The sequence below is a fragment of the Columba livia genome, chromosome 4, assembly GCF_036013475.1.
Source record: "Columba livia isolate bColLiv1 breed racing homer chromosome 4, bColLiv1.pat.W.v2, whole genome shotgun sequence".
In the NCBI taxonomy this organism is placed as follows: Eukaryota; Metazoa; Chordata; class Aves; order Columbiformes; family Columbidae; genus Columba; species Columba livia.
In genome coordinates, this window is record NC_088605.1 from 1550666 (window position 1) to 1569676 (window position 19011).

The 19011-nt window shown below is 49.8% G+C and overlaps 1 protein-coding gene across 8 annotated transcripts in view; it reads right to left on the reverse strand.

Annotated features, from left to right (window-relative positions):
• Positions 1 to 19011, reverse strand: part of EXOC6B (exocyst complex component 6B) — a 315683-nt gene that overhangs the window by 83497 nt on the left and 213175 nt on the right. For all 8 annotated transcript variants that reach the window (XR_010472016.1, XM_065060168.1, XM_065060170.1 and 5 more), the window contains one exon: positions 9078 to 9219. Coding sequence is in view for 7 of the 8 variants with exons in the window: in XM_065060168.1 (XP_064916240.1) it covers positions 9078 to 9219 (142 nt within the window). In the remaining variant the exon portion in view is untranslated. The remainder of the gene's footprint in view (positions 1 to 9077; positions 9220 to 19011) is intronic.

A 19011-nucleotide genomic window follows, 5' to 3' on the forward strand; every position in this document is an offset into this window, starting at 1 on the left:
TTGCAAAGGAGACAGAAGGCAAACAGTGAGAAATACTAAACCTGAAATGCTGAAGGAGAACAGGTGATGGATCATAGGACAGATGAAGGGAGAATATAAGACAAAAATCAGCTGATGTTTAGGTATGGCAGAAGCAAGCAGGAGATCTCAGTTTAGGGGCAACATGAGAAGGCTGGAGAGCTGTTTCTTTCTCTTTGACGCTACACGGACTCCCAGGATTTGCTTGAATCAGATTTACCAAGACCACTTAGGTGCTGTGTTAAAGCACAGAGCATTGCCCAAATACTTCCCATCAGCATCTAAACCAAAAGGCCACGTTTTTTGATATCTCATTGATGGGGCGTCATGCGCTTCTCCTCCATACATATTTATACGCACTAATTCACCAGGCATCACCTTCTTTGCCGCTGCAAACACTTTGCAACCTCTCGGAAAGGTCAGCTGAGGGAAAGACAGCGCTAAATAAACTAATGACGTGCCCCGGGGAACAAATTCAGGAAGAAATAAGTGAGGATAAATCTAAGCACCGGAAAGTGACACAGCCGTGGAGCAGAGGCTCCCAATTCCATGCCCTGTCACCTGGCACACCAATAATTTACCCTCCCCGTTTCAGAGAGCACGTCCAGCAGCGCTTGGAAGGCAGCTCGTCGATACAAACCACCCCACTCCATTTGGACAGCATGAAAACACTGTGTTTTGTTTCCCAGCGAGGGCCGAGCTTCAACAGGTGAAGAGGTAAAGGAAGCGATCTGCTCCTCTCATCTTCCCGGGAACGGTGCAGATCACCGGGAAAACTGAGGGTCTGCGGGATCGCGGGGATGAGCTGAACCACGCACCTGTACGGGCATCGGGATCTGCGGGATCACAGGGATGAGCTGAACCACACGCCTGTACGGGCATCGGGATCCCAGGGATCGCGGGGATGAGCTGAACCACGCGCTTGTACGGGCATCGGGATCTGCGGGATCACAGGGATGAGCTGAACCACGCGCCTGTATGGGCATCGGGATCTGTGGGATCGTGGGGATGAGCTGAACCACGCGCCTGTATGGGCATCGGAATCTGCGGGATCACAGGGATGAGCTGAACCACGCGCCTGTACGGGCATCGGGATCTGTGGGATCGCGGGGATGAGCTGAACCACGCGCCTGTATGGACATCGGGATCTGCGGGATCACGGGGATGAGCTGAACCACGCGCCTGTTCGGGATCTGCTCGCGCCACGACCACCTCGTGTTCTTCCAAGCCATCCATGCAGGCAGCTCATGCAAACTGCGCTCAACCTTATATTTGGGACAGTCTAGAACACCAATGGCACTTTAATCAACAGGCAGCCGCTTTCTAAGCTGCCAAAAGCCGCGATCCAGCTCAGCGGCATGCCTGTATACTAAATAAACCTGCAAACTCTCAAAGCTCAGCACCCTTTTGCCAGAATTGCTTGTTTTCTTGCTCCAGGCTGTGATGCTCCAGGACGCGGTGCCAACGCGTGACCCCCAGCCCGCCCTACGGGGGGAACGCACAGCATGGAGCTGTGTTTATTCCTGATGTGCGCAATCAAGTGCTATCGATGAGCGGAAATTTAGGCAAGAAAAGTCACCAGGAAGGGAAAACGGGGCTGCTGAAGGAAGAGAATCTGAGCGGGAGGGAGAGCAGCCCTGCGTGGAGCAGAGCATCCCCAGAGCGAGCTGGGGAGCAGATGTCTGTAGGTTTCATCTTGGACCTTGCAGCAGCACGAGGCAGAGGCACCGCAGGCTATTTTGGCCAGTTTTCCAAAGCAAAGATTGAAAACCCTGCCTTAGTGGACACTGCTTTCAGGGCAGATGGCAAAGCAACCCTCCACTTGGCGTGCCTCCTCCCTGCTCTTCCATCGGCTTCTTCTGTCGCCCAAGTACCACCACTGACCACCATCAGCCCAACCCGCAAGCTCCTGCAACTCCCACGTTCCTACCAACCACCTGAACCACAGCCATAGTCCTTTCACACCATCACAACCCAGGACACACAGGGTGAAGCTCAGTCCTTCATCACAGGCTAATAAAGGTCCCTTTGCTGGGTCTCACCATGGGTGAGGAGCTCACACACACATGGTTACCATCAGCTTAACCAGCTCAGAAGAACCACCAGCTGCAGTAACATGACCCTGTGTACGAGCCCTAATTCTCATGAGGACCCGCAGCTTTAATATTTTCTTTAAACATACATCTTTTCTTTTTAACCATACATCTCAGTGGCATGGAGAGACACCAGACAGGCTGTGAGCCCCTAATGTAACACAAATCTATCAGGTATTGTAGGATCTGAAGAACCATAGCATTATTTAGTCTGGAAAAGACCCTTAAGGTCATCAAGTCAACCGTCAACACTGCCAAGTCTAACACTGCCCCATGTCCTGAGAACCTCATGTCCGTCTGTCCAGCCCTCCAGGGATGGTGACTCCAGCACTGCCCTGGGCAGCCTGTTCCAATGCCCCACAGCCCTTTGGGGAAGAAATTGTTCCCCACATCCAACCTCAACCTCCCCTGGCGCAACTTGAGGCCGTTTCCTCTGCTCCTGGCGCTTGTTCCTGGGGAGCAGAGCCCGACCCCCCTGGCTCCAAGCTCCTTTCAGGCAGTTCAGAGATCAGAAGGTTTCCCCTCAGCTCCTGTTCTCCAGCTGAACCCCAAGGTCCCTCAGCCGCTCCATCACACTTGTGCTCCAGCCCCTCACCAGCTCTGTTCCCCTTCTCTCCACTCGCTCCAGCACCTCTAGCTCCTTCTTGGCGTGAGAGGCCCAGAACTGCCCCCAGAATTCGAGGTACATTGAGAGATCAGCATCAGTGGTGTGGAGATTTCCCTCCTGATGCGACTTTCTCAAACCTTTCCATCTATTCACTGCAACATCCCCTTTTTTCCCCCAAAACACACACTTCTGTGGCAGGATGGACACCAGCAAGCACACAGCACAAACCAGGGAGTTCGTCCTCCAAACCACCACACTCACCTCCATGGCCACATACGCTAATCCCACAGGGGCTGCAGGTTGGGAGAACATCAGGCAGGTGTCTGCATGGCGAGGACACCTGGGGCGAACCCCGGTGTCTTGCATGGGATTTCCGCGTGAGAAAGCGCTGGGAGCCAGATAACATGTCTGAGAAGGAGCTGGGGAACGGCTGCGCCGGGCCCCGTACCGGCAAATTTTGGCACGTTTGCGTGTGAGGCTGGAGGATCCTCAAAACCAGCGGAGACATGTGTGGTTCACATTGCCTGCCCCAGGAACGGGTTGAACACACACTGGGAGCCAAATGAAATTTCAAGCACAACTTTTACGGCGTTTTTAATTTCTCATAAAGCGGCGGTTAAAAGACTTGAGAGATTGTGGAACTGCTTATTTTATGATCTAAGTATTGTAAAAACAATCTGCTGGAACGGGGTCTGTGGATGGGAAACACTTCTGCACGAGTGAGAGAAGCCCCTTCGCTTTCTGCTTTCTTTGGTCGTAATCTCCAAATTTGGGTTGTTATATTTGATTCCCACTACATCTGAGGTACAAGAGATATGGAAAAAAAGATTTTATATATATATATATATATATATATATATATATTCCAGCACCGGGAGGTCTAAAAAAGAGCAGAGCAGGGCACTGTGTTACAAGGCACAAAGCTATTACAACAAGCACATTCATGTACTGTTAAACCTTGGGTTGCAGATGCATTCTGGAAGACACCAAACCCATGTTAAAAAGCACGTGGCTATTCTGAAAAAGGCATCACCTCCTCTATTTACAGGTTCACAGAAATATTTGCGTTAGGTGGGGTTTTTTTTCCTCCTCAGAGCTGTTTTTTTTCCGCTTTTCAAGCTGGCTCGTTGGGCTGGAGCCAGAACTCCCTCCTAAATTGGGACATAATTAGACGTGTCCTACTGTGTCCTTTTGGGCAGTTTGTTTAACCTCCGCCTTATTTCACTTCAGGTTTAAAAAGGAGGTGAGAGAATCTCTCTTGGCTGATTCAAACGAGCGACAGAAAGCCAAGCAGTAAGAAACAAGAGTCACAACTAATACCTGGCTAGCACTCTTTCTTGCCTCTTTTGCACCAAAACCGCTGCTGATATATATGGGACTACGCATATGACCAAGTGTGAGAGTCGGTCTGAAGATGGAGCAGTATTTGCCTGACCATCGCCATCAAGAACTTGGAGAACTGAGGCCCTGACAGAAAGAACAGCTGGACAATGACTTGGAGAGAGGCCCGAGGAGAAGCACTGTGTTGCACTGGTTTCTCTGATATGGGGGGCTGCTGCTCACAATGGCTGATGTGTGGACTCTGCCTGCTGCTTCAGCCAAACGAGCCCCAGCCTCCTGAAGGCTATTGGTATGAGGGTCACTTTGACCCAGGGACAACAGCTGCCATCCAGAAGAACGTGTTCTAACCTGCAGCCTCAGTTGCACGTGTCCCCCACCTGCTCCCCCAAACAATGGCCAACGACAAGGAGCATGCCCAGAAGCTCACCAAGGGTCCTGAGGTCACCCAATGGACCAGAGAAAGACCCCTGAATGCTGGACACGTAAGCGTTGCCAAAAGAAAGCGTGAATCTCTCGAGCCTGCGCAGTACGAGCCTGGGATGCAAAATCAAGGCGGAGACTGGCCTGAAACAATGGGAGCAAGGGGGGTGAAGAAGCATAAAAGGTGAGACCAGAATGGACACCATTGAAGATCTTCCCACCAGAGGACCCTGAACCACGACGGAGGACCAGCAGGACTCCACGGGACCGGAGACCAGAGGGAGCTTCTGGAACTCAACTGGTGATAAACGCAACCTCATTGCTCATCTTTACTTTTACTTTTCCCTGTTTCTTTCCCCTTTCTCTTTCTCACTCTTTCCCTCTATCACATGCCGCTTTACAGGCAAATTAATAAAGTAACACTGCTTGATTGAATCATAACCTCTTGGCATTTTGGTCGCCTTAATTTTGCTCTCTGAGATCAAGGTAAAAGAACCATCACGAGCCCATTGCCGAACGGACCGTGACATCAAGACATGCAATATTTGGCTCTTTATATTTAATTTTACTACTTGACTCTTCCAAAAGCTTTCTTTTCAAAGCTCATAAAATTAATGAGCTGTAGATACTTGGCGCTTTGAGCATGCAAAACCAGCACGTTTCTAGGGAAAGGGAATTGATAGCACGGCCAAGAGGTCCCATCACGACCCTGACCTTGTCCCAAGCACCACCCAAGGTCACACGTGCCTGGTGCCCAACCTCGGCCTGATTGAATCGTTTTGGGTGGAAAAGACCATCGAGTCAGCCGTTAACCCACCCCTGGCACTGCCCCATGTCTTGAGAATTAATTTACCCATGTCTTGTTTTTAAGCCTACACCATCATTCTTTTCACCTCTACAATAGTTTATCTACTGTGTATATACACCCGTTTTCTTGTAATACATGTTATTTCTAATATAGAGCAAATTATCTGCACCACCTTCAAACCAGGCTTAATATACCACTAAATCCTTTCATTAATTTGCCCCATCGCTCTCTTAACCAGCTTATACCTTTGGCATTCACAGGAGACTGGAACAAAAGCCCAATAAAATCCAGGATTGAAACTGTGAAGCCCTGCTCCCACATCACACAACTCACTGCAAGTGCTCCAAACAGCCCCCAAATCTGATTTTAATATGATAATTACGTGATAAAGCCACTGAACTGTGGAATGCTCGGAGGCCTGGGGAGAGGAAAAGGGTGGAGGGCAGAGACGTAAAGTCAATGTGCAACTGGTGTTATAAGGATGCTGAGATTTGCACTGGAGCTTTCAGGTAAAAGATAGGAAAGAAAGGAAAGGAAAGGAAAGGAAAGGAAAGGAAAGGAAAGGAAAGGAAAGGAAAGGAAAGGAAAGGAAAGGAAAGGAAAGGAAAGGAAAGGAAAGGAAAGGAAAGGAAAGGAAAGGAAAGGAAAGGAAAGGAAAGGAAAGGAAAGGAAAGGAAAGGAAAGGAAAGGAAAGGAAAGGAAAGGAAAGGAAAGGAAAGGAAAGGAAAGGAAAGGAAAGGAAAGGAAAGGAAAGGAAAGGAAAGGAAAGGAAAGGAAAGGAGGAAGGAAGGGAGGAAGGAAGGAAGGAAGGAAGGAAGGAAGGAAACCCTTGCAAAATGAAACGTATTTTCTGAATATACCCGTTCACTCTCAGATTTGGCTTTTCTCAAAATTGAAATACTGACGCCCCGCTTCTCAAAAACAGAATTTCAGTTATCCCCCGTGTCAGCAAAGCCACCAGACAAACCCACGGGGACGAGGGAACACGTTTTGCTGCCAAAAAGGAAGAAAAAGACCTTGTCTGGGTTCAGCGTTCAGGGCTGACAGTGATGGATCGGGAGGTTACGGCACCAGCATCCGCGACGGCATCTCGGGCCAGGTCACCGGCCCCACCGCTCAGGTTGGCGTCACCTGCTCTTAAACGTCTGAGTGCTCCCGGTTTTGTCTCGCAAAGCGACTGGAATTTAAGGAATAGTGCTTTTAAACCTGGTATTAAATGCCATCCGTTTTACTTAGCGTCGGGGGCTTTCAAGGAAAGGATGCGGCTTAGTGACCCGCGTTAGCGATGGGGCGGAAAGCTGCGGGGCTACGAGTGTGTTTGCATCAAAAGAAAACGACGGAAAATGTTATTAATGGCAAATGCTTCCTATTATTCTCAGTGACATCGCTGGGAACACGACGCACAGATGAGACACAGATTAGTCAGAATTTAGGGCTGAAGGTTCTGAAAGAAAAATAAGGTATTGCTTGCAGTACAACACATGATATAGCTGCAAGTTTTGGATATGATACATTAAGCAAGGATGTTTCTCCCAGGGTATGAAGCTGAGAGTGCTATATTATTTAACAACTTTATTGATGATTTAGATGAGGGGATTGAGACCATCATCAGCAGATTTGCTGATGACACCAAGTTGGGAGGGAGTGTCGACCTGCTGGAAGGCAGGAGGGCTCTGCAGAGGGATCTGGATAGACTGGAACAATGGGCTGATTCCAGTGGGATGAAGTTCAACAAGGCCAAGTGCCGGGTCCTGCACTTTGGCCACAACAACCCCCTGCAGCGCTCCAAGCTGGGCACAGAGTGGCTGGAGAGCAGTCAGGCAGAAAGGGACCTGGGGGTGCTAATGGACAGAAGCTCAACATGAGCCAACAGTGTGCCCAGGTGGCCAAGAAGGCCAATGGTGTCCTGTCCTGTATCCAAACCAGCGTGGTCAGCAGGACAAGGGCAGTGATCCTTCCCCTGTGCTCTGCACTGGGGAGGCCACACCTGGAGTATTGTGTTCAGTTCTGGGCCCCTCAGCTCAGGAAAGAGATTGAAGTGCTGGAGCGGGTCCAGAGAAGAGCAACAAGACTGGGGAAGGGACTGGAACACAAGAACCATGGGGAGAGGCTGAGGGAGCTGGGCTTGTTTAGTCTGGAGAAGAGGAGGCTTAGAGCTGAGCTCAGCACTCTCTAGAACTACCTGAAGGGCAGTTCTAGCCAGGTGGGGATTGGGCTCTTCTCCCAGGCATCAGCAATAGGACAAGGGGCCATGGGCTTCAACTCTGCCAGGGGAAATTGAGGCTGGAGTTTAGAAAGCAATTCTGTGCAGAGAGAGTGGTCAGGATTGGAATGGCTGCCCAGGGAGGTGCTGGACTCACCGGCCCTGGAGGTTTTTAAACTGAGATTGGCCATGGCACTTAGTGCCATGATCTAGTCAATGGACTGGAGTTGGACCAAGGGTTGGACTGGATGATCTCTGAGGTCTTTTCCAACCCAGTCCCTTCTGTGATTCTGTGAATGACGAAAAGAACATTAAAAAATACCCGCTAGAAAGACCAAAAATCTTAGTGGGTGATATTCCTCAGGAATAAATCGAATCTCACTATTGATGTGTGAAGATGAACGAAAAAACGACCAGCAAAATGTTTTATGAAGGGTAAAACATCATTTTTGACAGTGTTAAGTGGCAGACGATGATAAAACCAACACAACTTATTTCACTGAGTTATCAGAGATGGGAAAAGCAAATCCACCCGTTTATTCTCCGACACCATTTGCACTGAGGCCAGGGACTATTTTCCTGAGGAGTTAAATGGGAGTCACATAGGGCCAAAGAACATTTCAGAAGACTCTGCAATAAACAGGTCTATCGTGTTCTACACAAGATACATCTCCATCTCCACATCAACTGAGAAAGCCAAAAATGTGGGTATTTGCAAAAAAAAATCAAACTCCCCCAAAATACTTTATCAAAGATTTCTTGAAGTCTTTACCAACCCTATCAAGCTCTGCGTTTTCCACAGCCACGGTGGCTAATCCATCCCAATATTAATCTCAGTAATAAACCCATCACCCTCCTAAGGGAGAGAAGTTCCTGTGCACAATGTGCTCACCCTGCTTTAGCTTCATTACAAAAACAGGGAGAAAAGAAGAAGTTTTGTTAGTTTTGTGCTGCATTTTTTAACCCTTTTGTTGAGCAGGTTCATGAGCGACTTGAGGGAAACGTTGGGACTTCAGAGCTAATTCGGGTGTAAAGTCGAGGAACCAAAGCAAGCAGGTGGAGCGCAGAGGCATGGCTGGCACCGCGACGCCCCACGCACACCTCGAGCACATGTCACTGTTTTGTCACAAGACACCTTTTCTCCATAACAGTGATTTCGCAAACAGAGCTTGCTTTGAGAAAAAGTTCCCTGCAGCACATAGAGACGACAAACAGCTGAGGTCAGGAGAGGACCAGGACTTCTAAAGAGCACAAGCCAGTTATCGTTTTCAGAAGCACTCATCAGTAAATGATTTTTTTGAGCTCTCCTCATGTTTTACCCACTCCAAATACTCCATCTCCAAAAGCAGGGATGGTCTGGAAAGCATCAAGAAGCATTTAAGAAGAAAAAGCTTTGATCTCTTAGGATTTACTGGGCTGCTTCTGTCCTGAAGATACTGCCAAGTGTCACCGTGGACAGGCCAGTTTGCTCCACAGGCTTTCACCCGTCCCAAATAACTCAGCACCACTAAAACCACTGGTTTGGGTCCCAACACACAACGGGGCAGAGCGAGACATGGAAAAAAGCAAGATGATTCGGTGTCTTACGTTCGCACTCCTCCACGTCCAGGTTGAACTGCTGCAGGGCGCCCAGCGTCAGCTGCCGCACTTCGGCCTCCAGCAGCAGCTGCATCAGCGAGGTGGAGAGGTGCTTGCATGCCGACATGCAGGCTGTCTGCGCCACCTTCCCCTGCAACAGAAAACGGACACTGAGTACAGCCAGCAAGAGCAAAATGCATGAGGAACTGCTTCAGAGCCAGTCCAACCTCTTTAATGTGTTCCATCTGCTAGGGGATCTTCAGGGAGTGCTCCATCTCGCAACTACTGTCCTTCACAGAATCCCAGAGTGTCAGGGGTTGGAAGGGACCTGGAAAGCTCATCCAGTGCAATCCCCCCATGGAGCAGGAACACCCAGATGAGGTTACACAGGAAGGTGTCCAGGCAGGTTGGAATGTCTGCACAGAAGGAGACTTCACAACCCCCCTGGGCAGCCTGGGCCAGGCTCTGCCACCATCACCAGGAACAAGTTTCTTCTCATCTTTCAGTGGAACCTCCTGTGTTCCAGTTTGCACCCATTACCCCTTGTCCTGTCAGTGGTTGTCACCAGAAGAGCCTGGCTCCGTCCTCCTGACACTCCCCCTTTCCATATTGATCCCCAGGAATGAGTCCCCCCTCAGTCTCCTCTTGTCCAGCTCCAGAGCCCCAGCTCCCTCAGCCTTTCCTCACACGGGAGATGCTCCACTCCCTTCAGCATCTTGGTGGCTGCGCTGGACTCTCTCCAGCAGTTCCCTGTCCTGCTGGAACTGAGGGGCCACAGCTGGACACAAGATTCCAGGTGTGGTCTCACTATCTGAGCCATCACAGTCATGTTTCACCGCTGAGGAACAACTGAGATCTCAGCCTTCCATTTTCTGATCGAGAAACAGCAGGAAGGCAAGGGAAGAGTAATAACAACAGACAATTCAATTATCACGCTTAAATTTTTGAGCTATGAAATTTGAAACAGCTGATTTTCAGATTATGGGTGAAGCCTCTGCATGGACAGAATTGAACTGTCAGGGGGAAGCTCAGGATGCCTCTGAGGACTCGGGGTGTTCAGAGAGTGGTATTAAGGAAAGGGATGATGGTGGGGAATGGGATGGAGAACGACAGGCGGGTGTTCACAAAGCTCCATCTCCTGTGAAAGACCATGAGCAGGTCACCAAGCTCGAGTACCCACACCCCGACCTGGCCAAAGCATGCACTACCAGGAGAACCTCCATCAGAAGAGACGGAACCTGATGGGCATAGACCTGAAGAACTGAGATCCTCCATGAAGACCTACAGGTTCTTGATCCCCTTGAGATGCCACCAAGGGACAGAGGACAAGACCCTTCCAAGAAGAACACGGATGCTCTGCCTTGTAGAAGCCCGGTCCTCTCAATGACCAAGAGGGGAGCAAGCGGGGAGCACACGCTGCATGCAGCCAAGTGCTTCAGACAATCCAGTCTGACCAGAAGCATGGGAGGAAAATTAAAGCACCCATAAGGTCATTAAGCAAACTCAGACCATCTCAAACACACAGCACTTAAAAATCTGAAGTTTCTTTCATTTTTACTGAACATATTTTGCATCGCAGCAGCAAGTCCCACAGGTTACAGGTGCCACGGTCTCAGTGAATTCAAACCAAGCATCTCTTTGGGGCACCGAACACGTGGGAGCATTTTGTTTTTCATCCTATCTGAATTCCTCCCTCATTTCCAAATGCTCAAAAGGTTCCCCCCATTCCTCAAGCATTGCTGTGTGCCATCCAAAATTTGTGGCAGGTAAGATTCGGGTAGATAAGAATTGGCAGGTGAGATTTGCATGGGTCTGCAACAGATTTAAACCCATAAAAATGGGGAAATCCTTTGGCACAAGAGCACAGACTCGCACAAACGCCTCGGCCGATGCGATCCCTATGGCGGTACGTGGAACCCCACCATAATACAGTAATTCTGGATAATGGCTCTACCCTGAAAACAGCTTCAGCAGGAGATTATGTTTTCAAAGGCACACAAAAGACTTCAGCACGCTTTCCTGACATCAAGGAGTGGCTTGGGGAGATCACACAGATTTTTACGAGCACTTTACAAATTGTATTTAAATTGGGATTAATACGAGGGGTTTACGTGGTGTTTCGGGCCGCGAGTTTCATTGCTGCAGAACGGAGAGATGAGCAAATGTTGGATGCATGTGCTGGGAAATGTTCTTACTGGTTTTGCAAAGCTGGTTTGGATCTTCGGGTCATATTCACCTTCAGCAGGAGGGTAAAATACAATCTTTTATTTAAGAAATAAAAAGAGCTGACCCACGCATTGCGGGGCAGGTACTTCATCTCCACTCTTCACCGCTGTTCCCAGGTTCCAGGAACGATCATTACTCACCTCCAAACAAACACCTCCACTAAAATGAAGATGAAGCACGGCAACCATAAGGTTTAGCGGAGCACTGCATGTTTTCCTTTGCTTTCCATCATTTAGTCGTGCCCCTCTGACACATTTGGTTATTTAAAACACCGCTTGTGCCAATTCCTCATCCCCAACCACGGTGGGAAGCGCGTCACTACCTGGCTGTGATTTTTCTTCATTACTCCCAACAGACACTTGAGCTTTTGCTATGATTGAGTAGTTTTCACCTGTGAAAACTTGAGCAGAAGATGCAGGTGGAAGCAGAGGATGAGAAAGCAAAGCTCTGCAGCCATGTCCTGGGACCACCGCTCTGTCCTGGGACTCACCGTGTCCCCCACCACACGGGGGACAGGGCTCCTTACCCTGCTTGGAAGAGCAAGAGAAAATCCCCCCCATCAGCTCACACTTGCATATCAGCCGGAGTTTGTACAGAGGGTTGGAAGCCTTGGAGAAGCTTTGAAGATGCTCAACTTGGAGCACAAGTGTGATGGGAGCAGCTGAGGGACCTGGGGGGTTCAGCTGGAGAACAGGAGCTGAGGGGAGACCTTCTGATCTCTGAACTGCCTGAAAGGAGCTTGGAGCCAGGGGGGTCGGGCTCTGCTCCCCAGGAACAAGCGCCAGGAGCAGAGGAAACGGCCTCAAGTTGCGCCAGGGGAGGTTGAGGTTGGATGTGGGGAACAATTTCTTCCCCAAAGGGCTGTGGGGCATTGGAACAGGCTGCCCAGGGCAGTGGTGGAGTCACCAGCCCTGGAGGGCTGGACAGACGAACATGAGGTTCTCAGGGACATGGTTTAGTGCTAGAGTTGGGTTATGGTTGGACTCAATGATCTTGAGGTTCTCTTCCAACCAAAATGATTCTATAACCCCGGGTGAAGTCAAAAGGAAAACTCTGAGGCTGGTTTTCTGCCCCGTTGACAAAAATTGAAGAGGAGCAACCTTGTTGCATCCCAAGCAAGGGTCAGAGCAGCAGGTGTGGAGGTACCTAACGGGTCAGCTGGGCCTGCAGGAGCCGCAGCCAACACGCCTGCCCCGTGCACACATTCCTCCGGCCAGGCCTGCCCCAATACAGACTGAACGACAAGTGACAGGGTGAAGATGAGCAAATAACTGAGGTGAAATGTCAAGTTAATAAGCCGAACGAGAGGAAGACGGGATGGAAAAACTAATTGAATCATCAGGGCTTGACAGCACAACAACTCTGCTGAGGCTCTGCCACAAAAAGTGGCACGTTAGGACATTCTTTGCCGGTATTTTCTGCTGCAGTTTGTTGAAGAGATGGTAACAGGGATCCAACCAAGAAGCCCAGGAGCAGCTTTTGGCTCAACCTTCCCCTTTCACGCAGGATTTGGCCAGGCCCACAACTCATTTCAGGTGCAAAAGTGCACTGTGTCTTTGAAAACCCTAAAGCCGAATCCTCTTGTGCCAGCTGAGAACCCGACCTCTTATTTCCACTATTCTTCAGGTTGAAACACCTAAAAAACATTCTGCTCTAAAAAAGACCTGGTCTTTCATCTTGGATTTAAGAACATACAGACGCCTGACAGTTTGGATCTAATATTACTGGATGAAAGACAAAAGTATATACAGGTATTTTTTTCCGCCTTTTAAGCATTAATCCATTTTTCCTTATATTTACTATTAGAGGGCTTAGAGATGCCACAGGGGTTTAAATCATTGCACTAAACGTCTGGCTAGAGAAAAGAAGGTACCACCAGGGACCACCAGCATCTCCCTCCCTGGGCACCGAGATTTAAAACCATTCCAGAACTCACATTTTTCATTCTTATTTATAAGACTGAACCTAGCCTTATAAATAGGACTGAACCCAACCTTATAAATAAGGCTGAACCTAATCCTTTTCTACCTCACCCCTACACTCAGCGCAGCAGATGCAGCTCCTTCTAAGATCACCAATGGCTCCCGAACATCAATTTCAGAGTGTTTCCCCCGAAATACAGTGCAATATCTGCTTGGTAAGCAGCTGTTGCTGACAGGCAGAAAAGATGGATATATCACCACTAACAAGCTGCTGCTGGAAGCGCAGAAGGGTGTTCGGGTTCGCATTCGGGATGGTTTGGGCTGCAACGCCAGCAGATATCAAGCACATCCTCATATTGCAAAGTGCCCATCTTGGCTCTTTGGCAAGGTTGAGGTTGACTTTGTAGCAGGTTCTTTTTCTCCCTGGCTCATTTTTCAGCTCTCATGCGGTGCTGGGAGGAAAAGCCCTTGCTCACCCGCCCGGCAAACAGGGAGCCGAGCTCGCGATGGACGTGTTTTCCACCCCCCTCCCGAAACCATTCGCGGCACCACCCACGGCAGCGGCATCGGGACATGCGCCTTGGCACCGAGGTGGCGCCGGCTGCCTCCGAGATGTCATCCCTAGACATCGCTGCTCCTAGAAAACCCCGCGGTTCAAAGGAGCCGCCGGGATGGCTCAGACCTGCTGCTAATTACCCTGATGAGTTTGGTGAGCGCGTGGCGGAACCGGTGACACTCCCAAGGGCTCTCCCCATGCCGGCGCATCGAGAAATCGCAGGGTTACATCCTGATCCCGCTCCGAACCAGCTCGGGCCCTGCCTGTGTTCCAGAAATGCTTTACCTACCCGAACACTGCGGCCCCTCCAGCTCAGGAACCGTTTACCTAAAATACAAGATGAGATTTGGAAAGCGAAGGAGGAGGAACGCGATCACCACCTGAGATGTCTGCAGAGAAGGGGTAAAAACAAACACCTTAAAGTCACCAAACTCTCATTTATCAACTTGACAGGAAACTGAAAACCTTAAAATCGCATGAAGCAAGTCCAGAACTGCTCTAGAGTATCACTCGTTTATTCCAGACCTTCAAAAACCTCATTAAAAACGAACTGGATTTGTATGAGGGAGAATGGGGATCACAGATGAAAGCTGACAGAGCTCAATGGCCAAGACAACCAAGTGCCTGCACAGACACCCCCACCAAGCTCCAGCTTGGTCCAACATTCAGTGAAATGAAGGAATTATGAGCATATTATCAGAACAAAAGCCATGGGTGGTTTGTTTTGAGACTCAAATCGGTGTCTAAGCACATTTCTGGCAATGGATCCCTCTGCCCATGTCCTTCGGTGCAACCGCTTTGTTGTTGGGGTCTAAGACTGGGGTTTCCACATCTCTCTCAAGGCAACGCTGTCGTCCCTGTCCCACCAAAGCTTCCTCTGAGCACACGGGTAGGACGACCAGAGAGGTTTCTCGAGGCCACGTCAACCACTGAAAGGGCATAACCAAACCTCTGAACACAAGAAGACACAATCAAGGGGCACCTAGCAGAGCACACCTCCATGGGCTACTCAACCGACCCAACCACGCTTCAGGAGTCATGAAATCACCTCTTGCCATCTGTTTTTCACCCCTGGGCAGCAGATGGAAGCCTCGGGGCTCCCAGGAGGAAGGTCAGCACAGGCACTGCTCACGGGAGCGCTTTGTGTTTGAAAACAGTAAATATGTTAACAATTAGGGAAAGGAAACGCTGAAAGGCTGCCTCGTTAATTAAGGAACTCGCTATCAAAGGACTCATTAAAAGCTACTGAAACGGAATGGTTGTTAAAATAAATACTCATTAATCTTAAGGCGCAATCAGGAATACGGGGGAGAGGGGGCTCCTTGCGCTCACCTACCGCTGCCACGGCCACCGTGGTGGCACCGGGTGGCAACGGCCACCGACCAGAGGGTCCCAGGAGAGGCCCGAGATGGTTGTCCAAGGGACCACATCCTGCTGAAGCACCTCCAGCTCCATGGGGGAGGAACCTGCCCGTGCCTCCTGCGTTTTGCTCGGGCAAAATTAGGTGCAATGTGGCCACTAAAAAGCAAACAAAAGTGCTATTGTAGCCCCGAACACACTTCCACCAGCTCGCCGCAGAATTAATGCAGCATTCCCATGAAAAATGAAGCCTGACAGCTTTCAAATGGTCTCAGAATCTCCAATTATTTTTGCTTTTCGCTACCAGCAGAATTCCTTTTTTGAAATCCGCGACGAGCATCAGGATTGATGTGATTCGGTATATTTAGACGTGCAAATCCACGGGCTTCACGCAACAGAAAAGTGGGCCAAAAAACTTCGATTCCTCCATACTAAATGTCCGCTTTTCTATAAACACCACAAGCTGCCCTTATAATTCCAACATCGAATTTGCTGACTTCTCCAATTCATAACGCGACACTGGTGGGATATTTTGCAGAAGATGGAAATGTGATGCTACAATAATGAGCAACTGTTTGGCAGCATAAAACTGCAAATAACCCCAGTGGATACTTTGGGTGCAGGCACAAGGAGTCCAGACCCTGCAGCTCCCCCGGCACCATCTCCTCCTGCCCCAGATGTCTCTGGACTGTCCTTCATGTCGGCAGCGTCAGAGTCCCAAATCTCACTAAACCACGGGCAAAATCAGTAAATCAGCTCCGCTAACTCTTAAGAGGAAAATTTCCTGCCCTGCCCGCGCCAGCCTGATTTGCCAGGTTCTTAACACCACCCTGATGCATTTTTAATTGCCTTTTTATACAAAAAAACCCTCCAATTGTTCTGCAGTCACTGAAGATGGCAAAACCCCCAAACCATACCCAGACACGTTCACACCTCCCAAGCAGTAAAAACAAATGTACAATAGGTAACTCTGTTGGTTTTAAGAGGTTTACTTAAAAACAATCAAGTCTCTTATTAGTTACCCAGAAATCCATTTTCAATTTTGACAAAGTGGATTTTGTAAGGCTTTGGGGTTGGGCTTTTTTGTTGGATTTGGGGGAGGTTTGGTTGGTTGGGTGGGTGGGTTTTTTTGCTATTAAAAATCTGCAGATCTGCACTCAACAACTTGTGGAATCGCCATCCCTGGAGGGTTGGACAGACGGACATGAGGTTCTCAGGACATGGGGCAGTGCCAGGATGGGGGGAACGGTTGGACTTGATGATCTTGAGGGTCTTTTTCAACTAAAATGTTTCTATGAGTGTATGTAGGATGAAGACATCCTGGAGCAACATGTGAAAGCCCCAAACAAAACAGATTGTCAAGAATCACAGAACAGTTTGGGTTGAAGGGACCTTCCCAGCTCCCCCAGTGCCACCCCTGCCATGAGCAGGAACATCTTCACCAGCTCAGGTTGCTCAGAGCCCCGTCCAGCCTGGCCTGGGATGTCTCCAGGGATGGTTCATCTACCACCTCTCTGCCCAACCTGGGCCAGGCTCTCACCATCCTCAAAGAAGAGGCATCCTCCTCTGCATTGGACAAGCCACAGGCTGGCACAGCAATGCCCACCCTTGGCAGGGTGGTCTCCAAAGGTGTCACAGAATCCCAGAATGTCCGGGGTTGAAGGGACCTGGAAAGCTCATCCAGTGCAATCCCCCCATGGAGCAGGAACACCCAGATGAGGTTACACAGGAAGGTGTCCAGGCGGGTTGGAATGTCTGCAGAGAAGGAGACTCCACAACCCCCTGGGCAGCCTGGGCCAGGCTCTGCCACCCTCATCCCGAACAAATTTCTTCTCAAATTCAAGTGGAACCTCCTGTGTTCCAGTTTGAACCCATTGCCCCTTGTCCTGTCACTGGTTGTCACCCAGAAGAGCCTGGCTCCATCCTCCTGACACTCCCCCTTTCCATATTGATCCCCATGAATGAGTCCCCCCTCAGTGTCCTCTTGTCCAGCTCCAGAGCCCCAGCTCCCTCAGCCTTTCCTCACACGGGAGATGCTCCACTCCCTTCAGCATCTTGGTGGCTGCGCTGGACTCTCTCCAGCAGTTCCCTGTCCTGCTGGAACTGAGGGGCCACAACTGGACACAATATTCCAGGTGTGGTCTCCCCAGGGCAGAGCAGAGGGGCAGGGGAACCTCTCTGACCTACTGACCACCCCCTTCTAACCCACCCCAGGTACCATTGGCTTCCTGGCCACAAGGGCCCAGTGCTGGCTCCTGGTCACCCTGCTGTCCCCAGGACCCCCAGGTCCCTTTCCCCTACACTGCTCTCTAATAGGTCGTTCCCCAACTTATACTGGTGTCCCCTCTGAATGCAGGAGTTCAGTTGGCATCAATGACCAGCTTGACCATACCAGCCTCTATGGGTGCAGACCTGATGGCACAGAGAAGCAGCAGCACAGGGAACATGATCCCAAACCAAAAATTGTACCTACAGACCCACAGGATGGGATCACATAGACCCGCTGGAGGGACAAGGCACACGGGAGCTCCCTACATCGATGTTCCTTTTCTAGCGGCCTCAGAGCACTGAGCAGTTTGAAGGAAAGACAGAGAAAACATCTGCCCCAGTGTTTAAAAGGGAAGATGCTGATCTGGAGAACCGCGGGATATCACAGCTAAACCAAGCCCAGATTAGGTGTGAGAAAGGAAGCAACCAAATGAAGTTAAAACACAACAGCAAGAGCATCAAATGATGGAAACAATACAGATTAGCAAAAAGAAAAGTTAATTTTTCTGAGAGTTTTTATGTGTAACATAAAAAGAGAATCAATGTAGTGTCTTTGTCCAGGAGACAATTAGACTCGTTAAGTGCTATATGGTCCGACAACACCACACATTCCACAAAATCATATCCATCCCTGAGAGTATGAGCTTCACATTAGACATCAAGAGAGCAACTCTTAATTAACTTTATCTATTCACTTGGCTTTGCAGAACCCTTATTAAGAAGAAGATACCACTTTTTCCTCCCCAAATTGTTTGTGTTACAGAGAGAGGAGAGCAGACCGTTCCTGGTCTCCAGCAGGGAACATAGGGCGGGCTGAGCCCTGTCACTCTGCGTTAGGCATGACCTGTGTGGGACATGAGAGGTGACTGATACACGAATATTAACGGTCGCTTTTTGATTTCAGCCACAGTCAAGCTCCGCATTTGATCCCTGGCTCCGTGAAGTCACGCCAGGAGCTAAACACCGAAGCCAGTGTGTTGACTTGCAGACTTGGAAAAGGCAACTGGCACCAAAGCTGCAAGTTGATCTCCATGTGGTTGTGAAATTTGCCAAGGAAATGAAGAAGAAACCTTCCAGCCAACAAGAGAAGGCTGGCGATGAGCAACATTTGTGGGAGGAAAGGAATGCTCCCCAGCCTAGGATGCTCCTCAGCCTTGGACCTCTAGGATGCTCCTCAGCCTTGGACGTCTACGATGCTCCTCAGCCTTGGACCCCCATCAGGTCTTCATATCATGAAGTTAAAGGTTTGCTGATGCCCAGACTTAGGAAGGGAGAAGAAATGACTGCACATGTGTTTGAGGAAGGCATTTTGGATTCAACACACAGCTGGGACCCACTGGTATGGTCAATGGCATCGCCTTCATGTCAACAGCCTCCCTTCCAACAGCCCCAACATCCATCCTGCTACTCGCAGTGGATGGGACAGACATTTGAATCCTGCTTTAGCAGGAATGAGAAAGGCCTGTTTCTGCCCAGGACCCGCCATGCCAAAGTGACACGATGAACAACGGTTCTGGTTGGGGAGGAGGACGCACGGTCTGTGTAGGACAAATAGCAGGCGTTGCTCATCCTCCCTCTCCCCCCGATGACTTGGGCTGGGAGCAGGGCAGGT